This window comes from Rissa tridactyla, chromosome 8, assembly GCF_028500815.1.
Source record: "Rissa tridactyla isolate bRisTri1 chromosome 8, bRisTri1.patW.cur.20221130, whole genome shotgun sequence".
NCBI classification, from domain to species: domain Eukaryota; kingdom Metazoa; phylum Chordata; class Aves; order Charadriiformes; family Laridae; genus Rissa; species Rissa tridactyla.
This window is the reverse complement of record NC_071473.1, coordinates 2,520,878-2,539,835: the sequence shown is the minus strand read 5'-3', so window position 1 is coordinate 2,539,835 and position 18,958 is coordinate 2,520,878. Positions and strand designations below refer to the sequence as shown.

Genomic DNA, 18,958 nt, shown 5'->3' with positions numbered 1-18,958 from the left:
GAAGTTAATGAGTTCAGAAGTAGATGAGGGGTGAGGAGGTTTCATTTGGGGCTGTGGTGCGTGCTTTCAGAGCTCTACATACGTGGCAGCTCTTAAGAGTTCTAAGAGGTGGTTTCATTCCAGTTGGGGAAGGTGTGACTAGAAGGAACTAAGTATCTAGGGATTCAGTTAAGATTCATTTTGGGTGATCTCTTGCATTACAGAAGCGCCGTGAGGAGTTTGTGCTCCACCTAAAGGCATCAGAATTGATCAGCATGGTGGAGCTCATCCTGGCTGAAGCAGAAACCAGATACCAGAACACAGAAGAGGCTTCCTGCACGCTCATCCAGTCTCGACTGCCTTTGTTGCTCAGTTGTTCTCATGGGGACCTTGAGAGCATCAAAAAAGTAACGGAGTATCTGACCAGCTGCATCCAGCAGTGGGGAAGCAGGTGGGGTTGCAGATGGGGAGCGCTGCCTACTCTAATTGTAGTTACTTGTCATTTTAAGTGGTACTTGGACCAGGAAGGTGATTTTTAAAGTTACAATTCAAGGCCCTTTTGCTTTTAGGACTTCAGGACAAAATGCTTGCCATGTTTCTTGTTGGTTTGTGGTTGGGTTTTTTTACGTCAGTGGTTATTTTTAATTAGTTTCTAACATGGGATTTCTTGCCTACTCATCCCTTGAATCACTGCTCATACTGCATCCTGCTTCAGACTGTTATGATTGCTCTCAAAGCTGAATGGAGACTAGATTGTTTCCTAAGGCTGGCTAGTCTGAATAGATGTGCTTCCGACTACTCTTCCAATTGGGATAGGGGTGCCCGTGAGTACCATGTGCAAAACCTCTTCACCAGAGACATAAGCAGAGATTTCTTGTCCTGTGCCACTTTGTAACTGCAGTTTTCTAACTCCAAATGGCCTAATGATGGATCTCCATAGGCTGTGCATGGATCTCTGTAGACTGTGAATGATTTGAATAGTCTGAAAAAAGAAAGATAGTTTCAATAGTCTGGAAGACTGAAAAAGCACTGATTCAGATTAGCAGCGGCTGCTCTTTTACATGGTCTGTTTGCTATTTGCAGAAAATCTGTTACTAATCTGATGGATCTGGGATGTTTGCTGGTTGAAGAAACGTAGTAACCAGAGGCTGACCTCTCCCTTTTTCCTTCAGCTCTGTGGGAAAATGCTGCCAGGACCTTCTTCTTCAGATATACCTGCAACTACCCGAGCTCCTTGTGCCTATGCCTGAGATGCTCCTCACCAGTGAAGGAGCCAGAGACAGCAGCACTTGCAAGGTAAAGTTTAAAGGCATAGGAAAACCTCTTTCCAGTTGTGTACCCAGAGTGGATACTACCTTGAAGCCCAGTCTAAAAGAGGACTGGCAAAAGCTTCCTGGGTCACTTTGGTTTCTTTACCTTGCTCTTCTGTTGCCCCTTCCCTGCCTGCACTCTCAGGAGCAGAGAGTTCATGTGTGGTTTGTTTTGCAGTGTCCTTCTATAAAATAGGATAAGCTCCACAAGCTTCTGTGTGCCAAAAGCTTCTGTAAAGCACAAGCGTGCAAGCGTCTGATCCTGTTTTGATGTTTGTAGGGACTGTGGACTTCAGATCCTGTGCCAGCTGGAGCGTTGCATCTGCTTGCAGATTCCACCTGAAAATAATTTCTGTTAACCCCCTCTGAAAGGAATTGGGAAACACTGCTGAAGAGCCAGGCGCTTGATTGTGCTTGCAACTTCTTAACTGTTTACTCATTACTTTTCTTCTAGCTCGATGCCCTGGTTCACAGATTCATTAACCTTCTCGCAGACACCAGTGACTCCAAGTCATCCGAAAGCCGCGTGTGGGATGCCAATATGGCCTGCAGGAAGCTCGCTGTGGCTCATCCCATCCTACTTCTTAGGTAGCGCTCTCCACTTTCACCCTCTGTGTGGCTGGCATTCATTAAAAAGCATCCACCGTTGCCCTAGAAGGGGAACAAACTGGCAGCAGTCATGGTTATTGTGACAAAATCCACATTCATGTACGAAAGACAAGAGAAAGGGCAGCAAAGTCACATCTCTTATAATGAGGCAGCACCTCTTTTGGCTTCATGTCTGTCTGGAAATAGCCATCTTAGAGACAAGAGAACAGAGTATGGGTGGGAAATGGAGCTTGCTGAATCTCTGGATGCAGGGATCAAATCCAGAACCCTGGGAGAGGATAAGGGATGCTTCCTTCCAGGAACTGAGGTGTAACAATGTGTAATTGTTTCTAGGAAGAGGCTTGATCTGGATTTTCTTCTGTTTGGCATTTCAGGCACTTGCCAATGATTGCAGCACTGCTCCACGGCCGTGTTCACCTCAATTTCCAGGAGTTCAGGCAGCAGAACCACTTGACCTTCTTCATCCACGTCCTGGGCATCCTGGAGCTGCTCCAGCCGCAAGTCTTCCAGAACGAGCACCAGGCGGCACTATGGGACTGTCTCCTGTCCTTCATCCGTCTGCTGCTGGTAGGAAAGTCCCTGCTCCCCCTCCGTGCGTGGCCTGCCAGCCGCTAGATGGAGAAGTTCATGTAACGCAGGGCCAGCCCAGCTTTCTCCCGTTTGAAGGGAAAACCTTCATATGCCTAAAACCAAAAAAGTGTATCAAGTACCTTGGAGAACTTAAAGAGGAGGCAGGAGATCAAAAAGCTACTCCCTGGTCCACAGAGGTGCGGGATGGGGCAGTGCATCACTGCTTTTTTTGTTAACTCTCATCTTCTCGATCCTTTTTCAGAACTACAGAAAGTCCTCTCGGCACCTGGCTGCCTTCATCAGCAAATTTGTCCAGTTTATCCACAAGTACATCACATGCAATGCCCAGGCAGCTGTCTCCTTCTTGCAGAAGCACTCGGATCCGCTCCAGTAAGATTCCTTACTCCCGTTAGCCCATGGTTAGCTCACGGAGAGCTTGCACAGTGAGGCCGACATGAGCTAATGAGACAGAAGACAGCAAGAGGATGTGACAAAATATTTATTAATAGGCAGCACTTTCACTCCTAGCTCCCTTAAGTGTCTATTGAGATGAGCAGCGTGTCCCTTTTTCAAAGCTGAAAACTGAGCCCAAGGAAGTGAGATGATGATTTCAACTCGCATAATGGTCTAAATGTCCTGTTGAGGCATTGTGGGGCCCTGGAGTCATTTCCAGAGACCCCAGCAGGGTCTTTTCTCTGACTGGTGGCTGCAGGGCCCCACCTGCAGATAGGGGAAAAATGCATTTGAGTTCCAGTTACAATGAAAGGAAAAACCTGGTTTCTGCTTTTGGGAAACTATTCGTTGTAGAGTACATATATGTGCTCTTACTTGTCCTTGTGCCCTTACCACTATTGAAAGCTAAACGTGCCATCTCTTCCCCCAGTGACCTGTCATCAGACAACAGTGACCTGGCAATGTTGAAGTCCCTCCTGGCTGGGCTGAGTCTGCCTAGTAAAAGTGGCATCTTGGACAGAGGCTCTGATGAAGAGAAGGATGGTGAGTCTGACTGGGGGGAAGAGTTATTCCAGCTGGTGAACCTGCAGGATGTTTTGGAGCACAGGTACTTTATGGGCTGTATGCCGTGCCTGTTCTCGTAACAGCCCAGTGAAAGGGTATTTAGAGTGGAGAATAGCACTTGGATACTCAGCAATTTGGAACCAGTATCTGGGATGGGTTAACTTGTTTTCCTGTCAGTGGTATCACAACTGGAGCAGAACAGCAGCTCTTAACAAGGGCAGGTTTCATTGTTGTGGATTTTGCTTTCCTCAGCCACACTTCAGAATTGACCTGTCAAGAGACACTAAGGGTACATCCACTTCTCCACTTTTTTTTTTTTTTTTTTAAAACTTACATGGGAAAATTATTCACTATTAAAACAGCTTGGGAAGGTTCCTTCTCTTTGCATCAGCTGAGGGGTACCAGAAGTTGCAGTGAGGCTAGAGATGAGAGATATGGGCTCTCAATATGAGAGCCAGGAATTGTATTATAGTATTGCTGGGCGGCTCACGATACAGCACTATACTGGTGGGGAACACTGGATCTGTCTCCCTGTTAAAACTACGTAGACTGTCAGGAGTGACCTGTTCTCTCTCTTCCCCCTCTCTTTCTCTCCTCCAGATGAAACAGCAGCTGGCTCTCTCCCCCTCGTCAGCGTGTCTCTCTTCACTCCTCTCACGCCAGCTGAAATGGCCCCGTACATGAAGAGGCTCTCTAGAGGCCAAACGGTTGAGGGTAAGTGAGGGCCCGCAGAGCTGTACAGCGGCACAGGGCAAATGCAGACAGATGCCAACGCTGTTACTTATCTGTCAGCTACAGGCTAGTTTCCTGTTTCAGTCTTGTGCCTGGAAGTCTCCAGCAGTTAAGATGTGGTTTTGTTTTGGATGGACTTGTCCATAGCCTTCTGTGATTCTGTGACAGAGGCTTCCTATGATGCTGTTATCATTTAGCTCAGCAGTGCTGCAACGGCCCCTGCTTTGGGGCTTGTCAAGGATCTTGTAAATGCTCTGGGAGATAGTATGAGTAATTCAAGGAGCGCTGCAGTCCATGTCGAGCCAGGTCTGGAGTGCTGATAGGAATGCCATTTTTTTAATGATATAAAAATACCACACTGATGAGAAGCAGGATTTTGTTAGAAATCCTCAAATGGCCTTTATGGGAAAAAAATTGTGTTAACCTGGCAGGTGGGAACAATGTGTTTGTTCTCCAAAGGTCTTCTGAAATCACAGGTGTCCAGTGTTCAGACCTAAGTTGTGGTATTGGGGTGACAGTTTTCTTTCCACACTAGAAATAGGAGGAAGAAATCCTGCCTGGACACCGTTTCTAAAACAGTGAAGATCTTTCAGTTACAGAAGAAGGTGCTCTGGAATTGAAACCTCACACCTCACTCCACTCCCTCCCTGCCTATGGCATGACAGTGGTGGTGACCTCTGCCTGGGCAGACGGGGTTGTGCTGGTCTAGCACGTGACCTAACTGTTCTCATCCTTTTTGAAGAATGCCTTTATTACTCTAGCTCTGTGTGCAGGTGGGAAAACTTGACTGATTGGGAGATTGGATTTGTAGGGAGAAAGAAAAAGATCCTTTGCTGGATCAGTGAATTTTAGTCACCTCTCTCAACTTGTGTCTTCCACCAGACATCCTGGAGGTGCTGACAGACATTGATGAGATGTCCAGACGGAGGCCAGAAATTCTCTCCTTTTTTGCTGTGAGTATTAGTGTCTCAAACTGCCACTGGAAGGACGAGATTCTTTTCGCCACAGTCCGTTGCACTGCCAGCTTAAGTACTAACCTTCCTCTGCTTTTTGGGTGGTTGTTGCAGCATCTTAGGAGAAATTTATCTTCAGTTAGGCCTTCTGACAGCAGGCAGTATTTACTTCCCTACCTCTCCTCTCCATTGCATACTGGGTCTACCATCATCCACTTCTCTTTAGTCAGGGGAAGAATTAACCCTCTGTCCTCTTCCCAGTACTGGGGCAAGGAGAGAGCAGAACAGCTCTGTTGAAAACACTGGAGCCTAGGGAAAACACGGCTGTCCCACGTGGAGTAAGATTACAGGAGGGTGCTTTAAAGTATTCAAAAACAGGATAATCCTTCTTACAGAGAGGGATTTCCGGGCTCAGCCAGTATGTGCTGGATGTGTGCTGGGCTGGATTGGTGCTGGAGGGGTAGTAATGCAAGTCTGAGGAGTTTGTGCTTCCTGGATGACCCTGTGATCCTAATTTGTGTGTCTTCTTTCAGACAAACCTACAGAAGCTGATGAGCTCATCAGAGGAGTCCTGCCGAAATCTGGCCTTTAGTCTGGCTTTGCGCTCCATTCAGAACAACCCGAGGTGAGGACCACTGGAATGTAGGCTATCCCGAGTCACCGATGGGCACTGGCTGCCCATCTTGCACTCCTGTTGATGGTGATCTGGACTGTAATGACACTGTCATGTTTTACTCCCAGCATTGCTGCAGACTTTCTTCCCACCTTCATGTACTGCCTCGGCAGCCGAGACTTTGAGGTGGTGCAAACAGCGCTGAGGAACCTGCCTGAATACACCCTCCTTTGCCAAGGTAGGTTATTATCTGCCACCTTTGGTGCGTGCTTGGCCTCGCAAGGGTTAAAGCTGGGCTCCTGTGCTGGGAACAGCCTCCCTGGGAAGTTGCCAAGGGTCACCGTTAGTTAGACCAGGCCATCGGACACGCAGGTGATCTGTATCTATAGCAGCTTTGGTCTGAGCATCGCAGGGGAGATTTGCCAAGGAAGGCTTCCTTGAAGTAGATTTGCTCCCTTAGGATTTTTCTCCGAGTTATGATCTCCGTCATGATCACACACCCACAGAGCTATTAGAGGGTGGATTGTGCCATGCTTTTACAGACAGAGAGAATTTCTGGCGTTTGCTGGCGGATTGTTTTTGCTTGCATGTTGGGGCTCTTGGGGCAGTCCTCATGCTGTCTTTCCCTTCCACAGAGCACGCAGCAGTGTTACTGCACAGGGCCTTCCTGGTGGGCATGTACGGCCAGATCGACACCAGCTCTCAGATTTCAGAGGCCTTGAAGGTTCTGCACATGGAGGCCATGATATGAACATGCGGTTCTGGGAGCTCCACTCCCAGAGGAATTAACTTAACTGGACTCATCGGCTGCATTGAAGCCCTGTAAGGAGACAGTGTATTTCAATCCGTGTGCTGGAGGATCCAAGAGGTGGTGTAGCAGGCCAGACTCTGCTGGAAGAGGAGAGTGTGCTGACAGAAGATCACGAAAGGGCAAGGATTGATCTCTCCGGCTAAGGTGCCATTATTGTGGGAGAAAGATCTCCTGGACGTTGTGCCAGTCAGGGACAACTTCCTTCCCAGGGTCTTAAGCCAGTGGCTGTTGGTTTATTTTTTGTCTCTCCAAGAAGAGCAGAGCTGCTGGGAGAGCAGACGGGATCGCTAGCCCGTGCAGTTGAAGTCTCTGCAATCTCTGTGTTGGAGAGAACGTGCAGATCTGTGCAGGGGGAGAGACTGCTTTGTTTTCTGGGGGTGTTTTTTTCTTTTCTTTTTTAATTAAAATTCTCTTTGTTTCCATTGTGCCTTTCCATGCTCTGTGCTGCCTTGGGTATAGCTTGACAAGCCCCTCTCCCTGTTCTTCAGCATTTTGTTATTCTAGACCAGGCATCTCTGGAAGTCCTGTCTGCATGGCCAAATGCTCCCAGAGCTATCTTGTCCTTTTACAGGATATGCAGGAAATGGAAGAGGTTTAGGAGGGTCAGTGGGGGTATAATAAATGAGTTTGGTCAGCATCAGCTGCTGACTGGACAACTTTTAAAAGGTTTCTTAGAACGCTGTTCTTTAAAAACAAATAAAGCAAACTTCTTGGTACATCTACAAACATCTCAGCAGCTGGCCACTGTCACTGTGGAGTCCTCAAAGAAGCAGCTGGGTTTCCTCTTTGGGATCCACTAGTTCTTCCCTGTGACTCTTCTGACCACTGCTCTCTGGTCCTTGCCCGCTGTCAGGGGCGGTGGCTTATTTGCCAGCTGTCGTTTGAGGACAGAAAAGGAGGTGTCTTCCTTCCCTCTGCTCCAGAGAAGGAACTGCTGCATATACTCATTCTCCAGTCTCACTGAATTCTAGTCACCGGTTTGCTTTCACGTCGCTTGTCTCTATTCCTCTGGCACTCCACTTGTTAGTAGAGAATCTTTGTAGTATTCTAAAGACAAAGATCCTGGAGGAATTTTATAGATAGCTGTAAATAAGTCTGTATCTCTTTGCTGGTGGCAGGGACAGTGGTGACCTCGTGGGTGGCCGGCTAGAGAAATATTGTCCATTCTTGCAAATGAGGAGTGCCACAGCTGAGCACTTTTGCTAACGTGTCAAAATATGAATGAATGTCTGGCTTTGCAGAGAGATGGAGGAGAAAAGGAAGAGCCTTGAACTCCTCATCGACTGTAAGTAGCCTTGCCTTTAAATAAAGAGATTAGAGCCATCACTTAAGGAAGCAACATGCTCTTTTCCTCAGGAGCATCTGCTTCGCATCCGGAGCCAGTACTGTGGCAATTAGCCACATATAAATTCTGTGGAGGAACAGCTGAAGAAGATCAAGTCAGTGAAATGGTTTTCCTGAGGGGCTTGGTGACAGCAGGATTAATGCCTGTCTAAAGGGTTCCCAGTGAGATTACTGGCTCCTCTTACCTTAGTCCCTTATCAGACATCATTAAGGTAGTGCTCAGTTTGTCAGAGCAGGGAGGGAGTTCTTTCGGTGCTGCTGTGGGCTTAGAGCAGCTGGGAACTTGTGGGACTGACTGGGAAAGGTCTTTTCACAGGACTTTGAATCGAGGAGCAAGGAAAATGTCTCAAGACTGCTAGCACGCAAAGACAGCGAGTCAAAGTAGTGGTGCTTTGGTGAGGATCCTCCCTGCAGGTGGGGCTTCCCAAAAAGCCCACTTCAGGGCTGCAACTGGAAACACTTCTGGGCAAAACCAAATTGCGTGGTTGGCCCCAAATTCTACTCTTGTCTGTTTGGCGATGCCTGCTGGGAGCAGACCAGCTCCAGGAGGCCTGGTTCAGAGGAGCAGGAGATGCTTAGATGTTGGCAGAACTATTTAATGACCCCTCAGACCAGGACAGTCAGGCTTTGCAGAGCCGTGTGAAAAGAGGTGTCTGAAGGTGGAAGGAGCATCTCTTTATCAGCAGCAGAAGGAATCATCTTTTGGGAGATCAGGAAGCAAATTCAAAGGGAGGGAGAGTGGGTGGAAGTTACTCTGTAGAGCTGGGCCTTCCCATAGGTCTCCCCATACAAAAAGCATCATCTATGATTTGTTGATCTCTCTCCTTTTTGCTGTATTGAAGGTTCCCACGATGCGTTCGTTCTGCTGCCACTCTCTGCTTGGACCTGGTGGAGCTAAGCAGGTTCCTCTGGCTTGGAGCACGTCACTGAAACCGGCTCAGGGCTGAGAAGGGGGCTGTCAAGGGGCACCTGCCTGTGCAGAGACAGCTCAGGGCAGGAGCCCGTCCCTCCCGCCTGCGAAGGCAGCGGTGACAGCTCTAAAACAGTTAGCGACAGCGTTACTGATGCCCTGACACTCGCCCGCCTTTTAATCAGCGCTCTGTAACTTTCATCTCTGCCTGGCTGAGCACCTTCTCTCCTCCCATCCCTGCAGAGCTGACAGTGTTATCCTTCACCGGTCTGCAGAGCTCCTCCCGGGGGCTGGGGCCATCTCCTCTGTCTGCAAGGAGAGCTGGTGACTTGCTCAGAAGAGGAGCCGTGAGGAGGTTTGTGGGGCTGTTCCTGGCCAAGCCTGTGGGGCCGCCATCATTCACCCAGTGGAAATCACTGCTCCCATCTGCATTCCAGATAACAGGTCCCAACGGGGTGCAAAATCACTGCTTAGGCACTTTTCCACCACAATCTGCACTAGTTGAGAGCTTCGCTAGAGAGCCATGGGCTGCCAGGGCTGGTGTCTGAAGGAGTCCATGTGGGGCTGGGGAACATGCTCAACACTGGCTCGTGGGGAGACTTTTGGTCTCCGATACACTGGGAATCCCATCCCAGCTCCAGGGGAGGCACAATGGGGACGGGAAAACTGGCTGCAGGCTTGTTGGGCATCCTGTGGCTGCGCCCAGCTCAGACCGGGGCTGGCACAAGCCCCCGTGCATCAGCTGGCCCCGCTGTGGTGCCTGCATGGCTGGTGCCGGGCAGAGGTGGGAGAGGGCTGGGGAGCGAGGGGGGGGCCAGGAGGAGCTGGGGAGTCCTGGGGCAGCCGAGGGGCTGCAGGGCCCCGCCATTAAGCACCGGCTGGCAAGGATGGCGTGGGAATGCAGGAATAACTGAATCCAGGCTAGGGACAGGCCCTGGCGTGCCGGGGTGGAGGTAGTGGCATGGTGCAGGCAGGCTGCAGTAGGAGAGCCGAGGCTTGGGAGGAGGGGGACATAACACCTCCTGACCCATGTTGGGATGGCGTTCACATCTGGTCCTCTCAAAACCCAGCTGCTTCCCCACAGAGGTGACCAGGTCCCACCTCCATACCCTGCAAGCACCAGGGATCACAAATCCCCTGCAAACACCAGCCCCCTTTTGTGATGGTTTCCCACTGCAAATTATTTCTCTCTGCTGCAAATATTAATTTTTTTTTTATTACTTGTGATCAAAACATCATGTTTTTAAGACCCAGCTGTGGCAGCCTCGGGAGGGAGATGGACAGTTGTCCAGCATGCATGTGATGGACCTTCACTGCCTTGGCTGGGCACAAGTGGGCATCTCTAACCTGGCCACATCCCTTCCTGCCAGGCTGGGAGCGTGGCCCTGCATGTGCCGATGCCCCGGAGCAGGGGGTGGCTGTTTGACCCAGCTCCGGGCAGGGTTGTGCACCCCAGGAACCGTGAGGGGTGTCCTGGAGCACCATGTGAGTTTGGCCGCGAGCAGGGCATGACTAACCGGGGAGGTGCCTGCGTGCCCCTGACTCAGTGGCAGCCGCCTCTGGGGCATGCCTGACGCTGGGGAGCTGGAAGAGTCCCAGCACTGAGCTCAGAGGCAAATCTGCCCGACCCGCTACGTCAACGGCGGAAACGCAGGGAGAAACGTACAGGTAACAGCCAAAAAAATGGGATTTCATGGCTAAAGGCACTGACGTTTTGCCAGCCATTAGAAAAGAGGAAGGGTAGAGAAAGAGAAGCCTCCCTTTGCAAGGAGCAGCATGCAGGAGCCTCGCAGTAAAAAGGGAGAGGAAAGCTCCATCTCTATTACTTATCGTCTGTGTGTAAATGCGGGCTGTGGAGTCTATTCCCGGGACTGCTCCCCAGGGCCCCGCCGTCCTCTTCCTCCAGCCAACCTCATCTGTGACCTCGGTCAGTGACAAACACAATCCCGGCCCTGCCTGCCCTCAATTAACTTCCTTCTGGCCATACCCGAGTTCAGGATGGTATGATTCATGCTTAACTCGAGGAGTTGTTCGCTAAAAGATAAAAATGGTAAGCCTTTTGTTAGCTTTCAGAATGGCAAAGCCAGCCCCACACCAATTAAGTAGCCCGGCTTCTACAAGGGCAGCGTTTGCTTAAGGTGGACTGATTTTTTAAATCTCTGCATTTCCTCTACGTGTATTTAGATAATTTGGCCCTAAAGCAGCTTGCATTTTCCCCTTCTTTTAAATTCAAGAGACTTTTATAATAAAATATCTGCCTGTCCCATGTAGCTGAGCTGGTGGTGTCTTGCCTTTGGCGTAACCCTGTTTGCATGAACCGCATCTCTAACACAAGATAGTGGGCAAAAAACGTCAAGACCCCCAGCAACAATTAAAAAATTCATTAAGCTACAATAGGCCAGTCATTGCTGGGTAATTATTAAGCTGTAAGAATTGCTAATTGTCTTATTAGCATTAAACAATTATGCAAATAATGGAAAATATACCATAAGAGTAATAAAATTACCTCCCTTTCTCTCTCTCCTCTCTCTCCCTCTCTCTCTCTTCCCTTTTTTAAACCAATAACGAGATTTAAAATCCAAAGTGATGCGTATGGTTTGGCTCACCAGGGTTTATTGGGAACATCTTTGGAGAGGAGTGAGACCTGTGAGGGCACTCTGCAGAGGGTGAGTAGGACATCTTGAACCACATCTACCACGAGTTCTCTTGCAGGGCTTGTAGTACCCCCGCACCAGGCTGTCCCCCGTTCTGCACCCACCGCAGCCACCCGGGCAGCGACATGGGGACACACAGGTGCCAATGGCTTTGGAGGACGACGTAGTGGTCACGTTCTCAGGCCAGGACTGGAGAGAGAGAGTTTGAATTTTGTACTATCACAGGCTTCCTATGGGAGCCCCTGTTCTCCCCCAAATAAAGCACGTGGTGCTTCAGGTTCGGTCTCTGTGAAAACAAGGCAACTTGTAGTTTTTCACATTGATTCAGCACAAAAGTGAAAAATTCTGGCCTTTAAAAGTCTCAAGGATTTTATTACTATTGAGTTAGTAACCTGAGGTAAGAGCCGCCCTGTCTTCCGGCTGAGGTTCCAGCTGGATTTTGGAGGTCAGCCACAGCCGAATGCCCAGCGAGCGCCTTTGTGTTCCTGTGAAACGAGAACAAGACCTCATTTACCCCCACCGCCAGGAAAAAGAGACTTCACTTATTCATGTCCACAACGAGCTTGGAAGAGGCAAAGTGCTTCTTTGCTTCAGCACGTTAACATTGTTAATCACTAACAAATATTATCGTTTTTCCAGGCTTTAAACTCTGCTCCGCTGATAAGGCACAGCATTTCAAAGCAGCCAGGCCAGCTCCTGCTCCGGGGTGGGTCCTGCTCCCATGGTGATGCCGTGGTAGATACAGGTCACCTCACCCAATCTCGTGATCCAAACAGGTTTGGATCAGCAAAATGCACCTTCGCTTTCACTTTCTGATAAGAGCGGTGAAGTTTGCAGCTCCCAGAGAATCAGAGGGAGGATTCTGCCATGGCACATTGGAGATGACGACTGCCTGTTTCAGCTTCCTTGGAAGAGGGGAGGTCACCTTCTGAAACAAACACCATTCCTTTGCATTTAGCTCCCTGAGACTCTCTGGGACCCACCAAGCAGCTGTTTACGGCCTCTTCATTTTTTTTCCTTCTCACCTGGTGAGTGGGATGCAGCATGTGAGCAGTCTCCCATCCTTGTTGCCTGGAAATAACTTTCTGACATCAACCTCCAGCCTGTCCCATACCTCACTGGTGTTGGGGACAAGAAAGCTGGCCAGTCATCTTGCCGGCGGGCAGGAGGGGCAATGAGGGAGACAGACTGGTTTCTTATTTGATGTCACGTTGTGTTATACCTAGGTGACGGGACGCACTTTGCTCTGATGCTCACTATTTCTGGTCCTTTGAGGTTTTAGGATAATGGATTTACCATTCATGAGCTTCTCAGAGGCGTGTGTCGTGGAGGAATTTACCAAAGCGCCTCTTGCCGTAACTTCACATTTCACTTTCATCTTCTTTCAGTAGAAATTCGTGTTCAGACTTGAATTTTGTAATAACCTTTTTTTCTGCTACTTTGCAGGTCAGACCGGCCGGACTCGGAGGAGAGGCGGGTATCACGCGGAAGCATTTCTGGGTGAGTAGCTGTGAAATTGTTGGGACTTTCTTTTCCCTGGCCTGGGCCTTTCCGTCTCCGTGGAGTCAGCCTGGCTGCCTTCTGGGAAGAGAGAGCTGATGAGGCATGTTACTGATGAGACACGTACTTTTTCCCTTCTCGTTTTGAATCCCTCCGTTTAATACAAGCCATTGGCACGGGAATGTATGAGAGCTCTTGGCTACGACACACGCTTCCTATTGTTGGGGGTGAACAGCCCTGCATACAGCCTGCAGCGAAATTATGAAGTAGCTCAATTTGATCAGCTGATTTCCCACAATAGCTAAAAGATGTGATTTCCATCTATGATGTTGCACTCTTTTATGAAAAAGAATGCATTACTTGATTCTCAGCTTCATGAGGCCCCACATTGTCTGATATAAGGAATCGACCCTTTCTCCCGTCCTCAAGCTAACAAATGTTGGTTGTTTTTCTTTGGGCTTTAAGGTAGTGCTAGTCATATATTTAAGCTTTTTCTCTGCTAATGGTAAAGTCCAGGCTGCTGCATATGGGAACCAGCATAAATTTAAGAGGTAATGGCAGAGGGTGATCCTCACTAGTCATAGTCATAGCAACCGTCAGGAAGCACTCAGCATTTCTCCCTTGCAGTTCGGTATCTAGGAAGAAAACTGAAAAGGACTGTGGAAGAGAATGAAAAGAAGACGTGCCTGCAAGTAGAGAAGAATAAATCAGCCCATGTCTGCGGACTGCTGCTCTCCAAAGAGCTTCCGAACACACCTCGGGAAGGGATCTAGGGGAACAGGCACTGCGCTCGCAGGACGCACCCTGCTCCATGCACCGGCAGCGCATCACAGGTGGGAAACTTCACCCAGCAACACTGGGAAAAACGCAGGGAGTGCGGGCAAGGTCCACAAAACAGGATGAGGACGTGTAAGTTTCCTCCAAGGAAAAAGATGTAGAAGGGAAAAATACAATCCAGAGTAAGGATTTGTAAGCGTTGTCCTACAAGGACTGTCCTGGGAGAAGAGTGGTTGTGGGTGATGGGTAGGCAGCTGCACAGGCAGCTCCACTCCCTTCCTGCCCCGTTCCTCCCTCTAGTGCTTGTTCGTTTACCTGTTGGGGCATTAAAGACTCATCATAGCTATAAACTCCCGCAGAGCTCTCCTTAATCACCAACTAAGAACACTACACAAGTCGCTGATGCCTGTATTTTAAAAGCCATTATTGGGCTGGTCGTAATACTATTACTGCATTAGCGAACTCCTTCAGCGATGTCGTTTTAATCACCTTAGTGTATAATGTGGACCTGGTTCTCCTGGTGTACCAAGGGCTGTCCCTCCAACATAGCCCTCTCTTGGGGTGCGCGGCTTGGAGCCAGCGACTAATGGTTTCTTCTTCTGGTGTCTGCAAGCCTGGATGCCTTTCTGATACTGCCATCGCGGTCAAACACAGATGACCGGGCTCAGCGCAGGGAGGAAGGAGGTGAAATGGAGTGGCCTGTGATATACAGAGAATCGCAGCTGCTCTCCGAGCCCAGCCTGGCTTTCCGCTCCGTGGGTCTGTGTCGCCTGCCACCCAGCCCCAGCTGCCCCTTCCCAAGGCGGGAGGTAATGAGAAGGGACTAACCGCATTGATTCATTAAGCCGGGTTTGTTAGAAGACAGATTGTCATGTTAAACAAATATATTTTTAAAAAACTAAATATCGTTCCCTGGGCCGTGCCCCATCTGGGCCATTAAATCTGAAAGGGGTAACTACAGCTGTGTCAAAGCGGGGCTCAGAAGCTGATTTTCGCTATTTGTACTACTAGCAATTGGCAATAACTCCGTTTTCAAACATCGTTTTCTTCTCCTCGTTTCCCAGCGCTGCACTATGTAGATGGCAAGCACGGCAGGGGGATGCACAATGCTAAACAAAACAGTCTTTGCGACTTACAAAAGGAGACCCCACAAACGCATTTTCTAAATCCATCACATCCTCTTTATTTCTCACCAGCCCCTAAGTTACCTGATGACAGAGGATGGGAAAGGCTGCCCATCGTTAGCCAGATGGCTTTTCGTAAATTATGCAAATTTTATCAATCTAGTGAAAAGGTGGTATGGAAACGAAGCGGGACAGCTCCGCTTTCAGGGCTCCAGCGCCACAAGTTTCCGACTTGCGAGAAAGCAAGCATCTTCTTCTAGGGGAGGGGAGAAAAAACAACAACTTTGAGTTAATCCAGCGTTTCTTTCAATTGGCCCCTTGGTAGTCTGATTAATTTTGAGTGCAGATGTTTAGACTTTCCCTCGCAGAACACACCCAGTGCTTGGGAGCAGGCTCACCCTGCCGTATTTCCTCCTTGCCACACCGTTCGTGTTACGGTTGTGCAGCAACATATGCTAAGGCCTTATTACAAGGGATTCCTATAAATGGCATAAAGGATTAATAATGTATTTATAACACAACTTTGTTTTAGTATAAAGTGATCTATAAATTTGTAATAAATGTTTTATAATGTTTTTGTAGCCTGTTATAAATGATAAATGGGAGACTATAGATGCCACATCAAATATTCATGCTGCATTGTGTGCATTATTATGCCGTTACTGTTCAGGAAACCATTAATAATAAAGTGAATGGAGATGTAAAAGTTGCTGACATGCCCAGCAAGCCATTTATAATGAAATGTATAATCCTTACCATAAAGTAAATACATTGGCCAGTGATTGTTGATGAAATGGAAACACACTGAATTATTTGTGAGGTATTTATATATTAATGTATATTATCCATATCATGCCATAGAAATGCCATTAATATATTATATGTATTATTAATTATTTTTACCTAATTTATAGGCGGCTCTTAAAGTGTTACCTTGTCTCTTCGGCAGTTGTGTCAACCGCATGAGACCTAGTGAGTTATTTTAACGTGTGGCGGGGTGGCCCTGGGGATTGGCAGTGGCGCTGCTGGCCCTGGACAGCCCCACCGGGGCAGGACTGCAGCGGGTGGCCGCCTTTCTGCCTCCCTCAGCCAGCCATCCTCTTCCTCCTCTGTGGGGACAGGGCTGACAATGATGGTGGTTGGCCACCGGGGATGGTGGATGGCTGTGGGTGGACAGCCACTGAGTGGTGGTGGGTGGCTGTAGGTGGTGGTGGATGGCCACCAGGTGATGGTGGATGGCTGTGGGTGGTGGTGGATGGCCACCAGGTGATGGTGGATGGCTGTGGGTGGTGGTGGATGGCCACCAGGTGATGGTGGATGGCTGTGGGTGGTGGTCGATGGCCACTAGGTGATGGTGGATGGCTGTGGGTGGACAGCCACTGAGTGGTGGTGGATGGCTGTGGGTGGTGGTGGATGGCCACCAGGTGATGGTGGATGGCTGTGGATGATGACGGATGGCTGTGGGTGGTGGTGGACGGCCACCAGGTGGTGGTGGACGGCTGCGGGTGATGGCAGACGGCCACCGGGTGGTGGTGGATGGCTGTGGGTGATGGCGGACGCCAGCCCCTGTGCCCATGGCCAACCTCCTTCCTGCCCTAGCCAGGATGAGGCCTCTGGGTGGCCGTGCTTCTTCCTCCCTCCTTCCACCTCCTCACGCCTCCCCTGTGTGGCTGCCCCTTCACGCAGGGGGCGAAGGAAACTTCCTTTGTCCCCACGGGCCCAAAGCGTGGGCTGCCATGTCGCGACACGCCCACACCGGGAGGGCCGGGGCCGCGGCAGCCCCTGGTCCCTGTGGAGAAGCAGCCACCGGCCCCCCGGCCCCACACGAGGCCCCGCGGGGCCGCCGCTCCTGTCCCAAACCCGGCCGTTTTCTGCTCTTTCTCCCCTCCTCCGCCCGGCGCGGCCCCGGGGCGAGGCGGGGGGAGGCCCTGAGGGGCCGCCGCCGCCCGCCCCTCGCCCGCCCCTTTCCCCGCCTCCTCCGCGCCGCGGCGGCCGCCACACGCCGGCAGCCTCCGGCCGGGCTGGGAAGGGCGAGGGGCTCCCTCCTGCCCCGCCGCCTCCCCCGGCCCGCCGAGGCCATGGCCGCCATCCAGAACCTGCAGCTGTGGTGCAAGCAGCAGTGCGAGGGCTACCGCGATGTCAGCATCACCAACATGACCACCTCCTTCCGCGACGGCCTCGCCTTCTGCGCCATCCTCCACCGCCACCGGCCCGACCTCATGTGAGTACCCTCGCTGGGCGTCGAGGACAGGACCCTCCCTCCGGGCTTGCGGGACCCTTGACCGCCGGGCTATGCTCGGGCCCGCCATTGAGCTGCGGGCCACGGGCCATCTGTCCACCACGGGCCCTCGCCATCCCCACAGACACAGCCCCAGCAGAAGTCCCAGCTCCTCCTTGGAGATGCTGCGGGCGGGCAGCCAGCGCCAGGAGCTCTTTAGCACCCACGCCGAGAACCTCCATGCAAAGCGAGAACCTCCATGAAAAGAGCTCCCTTCTTGCTGCCTACATGTTGTCTTCCCCCCTGCCCATATTTTCCCTTTTTCCCCCCTTTCTGTGGCTGAAGTATAAATATTTTAAACGCGTCCTTTCCATTGCAAGACAAGTTCAGGCACCAATTTCTCGGGAAGCGTTTCCTTCTTCGCTGTTTGTGTTTGCTTAGGCTGGGCTTTCCTCGCTCAGCCGCTTACGAGTCAGGAGGCGAGGGCTATTTAAACACCGTACAATGGAAAGGCAGGGCCCAGCAGCCGCTGGATTCCTGCACATCACTCGTTTTTCCCATCCAGAGCTCTGTCTGTGGGATGCAAAGTGTTTTTCAGCCCTTGGTGGTGCCCAGTGCTGGTGCCCTGTGGGTGTTGACCTCTCCCTGCCCAAATGCTAATGTCTGGGAAGGTGACTGTCCAAAGGGAGATGTAGATTCTGCTTCCTAGTTCGTTTCGTTGTCACTTCTGGGCTTGTTGGACTTTGCGGTAGGGGTGTTGAGGGGGGAGGTCAAGGCAAGGGAGCAGCGCAGAGATTGCCTGGGAGTGTTGATTTACGCGTTAGGTCTTTCCCAGCCAGATGCGTGCAGCTGGTGGAGGACCAGGTTGGGTGCTCTATACTGCAGTTTTCCTCCTGGTCCTTGAATTCTGCCTTTTTCCTCATGCTCTCAGGGCAGCCTGCGGCTTGGCTTTGTGTGCAGAGGTCTCTCTTACAGGTGTCTTCCTTCTGGTGGAAGCCCAAGGAGATCTCCTCTTGCTCTCTCTCCTCTGTTGTTGTGAAGCTTGGAAGAGGCAGGAGCAGGCTTGGGCAGTGGGAGGTTGGTGCAGGAGCTTCAGGCACGCTTCCTCTGTCGTCCCCAGTGCTTGAGCAGTCACCATGGTGTTGCTGCGTATGCCTTCCTGACATGCTGTCATGTCCACGTGGCTCCAGATATTTCCTTTCCTTCCTTTGATTCACAGTCCCAAAGATACAAAATACCAGGGCAGAAAGGTTGATGTGACCAGGAGGTGCTCGCAGAGGGACCGTGACTGCTTCCTGGCCGACTCTGCGCCTGGCCCATCTGGAGCATGGCTGTAAACAGGGGCTCTGACTTGAGAGCTGGAATAATCCTGTTGACCAGTTGAGTGGGTTGTTTATAATCCTTGAATTGTGCATCGAGGGTTGTGGATAGACATGTCTTAAATAAGCACTCCTGCACTGAAGAGGGAGTATGTTCCTTGTGGCGTCTCTCTGTTCCCATTCATTTTCTTTTACGATGGAAACTCTGCCTCACTTTATTCAGGACCTTACAGAAGCTCCTTCTGACTTTGACCCGCTCAGCAAAGACTGCCTGAAGGTTAAAGGAAGAGAAGCTTTTATCGGTGACCTCCCTCATCAGTGTCAGTGGTGTAATGCAGGAAAGCACCAGGTGTATCCTTGGCTGGGCAAAGTCCCACTGAAAGGAAGTTACACTTTCAAGTGGCTGGTGGCCAGCGCTGCCGGGTGTCATGTGCCGGATCCTGGGGCCGAATACTTGTGCAAATTCTCTGTGAATCTGTAAAAGCTTCTCTGAGTGCTGGCGGCGCAGGAGCCACCGG

At 50.5% G+C, this 18,958-nt stretch overlaps 2 protein-coding genes across 12 annotated transcripts in view; both read left to right on the top strand.

The window, feature by feature from the left end:
- Positions 1–13,705, top strand: part of INTS1 (integrator complex subunit 1) — a 35,365-nt gene extending 21,660 nt beyond the window's left edge. For 2 of the 7 annotated variants that reach the window (XM_054211117.1, XM_054211116.1), the window contains exons 37-47: positions 204–430; positions 1,152–1,275; positions 1,744–1,877; positions 2,273–2,465; positions 2,731–2,858; positions 3,352–3,464; positions 4,086–4,199; positions 5,100–5,170; positions 5,704–5,795; positions 5,912–6,021; positions 6,419–7,016. In XM_054211117.1, the coding sequence (XP_054067092.1) occupies positions 204–430; positions 1,152–1,275; positions 1,744–1,877; positions 2,273–2,465; positions 2,731–2,858; positions 3,352–3,464; positions 4,086–4,199; positions 5,100–5,170; positions 5,704–5,795; positions 5,912–6,021; positions 6,419–6,534 (1,422 nt within the window). In that variant the 3' untranslated portion in view covers positions 6,535–7,016. The other 5 variants (XR_008467960.1, XR_008467959.1, XR_008467963.1 and 2 more) reach the window with 5 other exon arrangements.
- MICALL2 (MICAL like 2) overlaps positions 13,705–18,958 on the top strand; it is a 29,776-nt gene continuing 24,522 nt past the window's right edge. Inside the window, exons 1-2 of one of the 5 annotated variants that reach the window (XM_054211122.1) lie at positions 13,705–13,911; positions 14,393–14,588. Coding sequence is in view for 1 of the 5 variants with exons in the window: in XM_054211119.1 (XP_054067094.1) it covers positions 16,982–17,124 (143 nt within the window). In the remaining 4 variants the exon portion in view is untranslated. Of the gene's footprint in view, positions 14,589–16,894; positions 17,125–18,958 lie in introns of those variants that run through there. The other 4 variants (XM_054211121.1, XM_054211123.1, XM_054211120.1 and 1 more) reach the window with 4 other exon arrangements.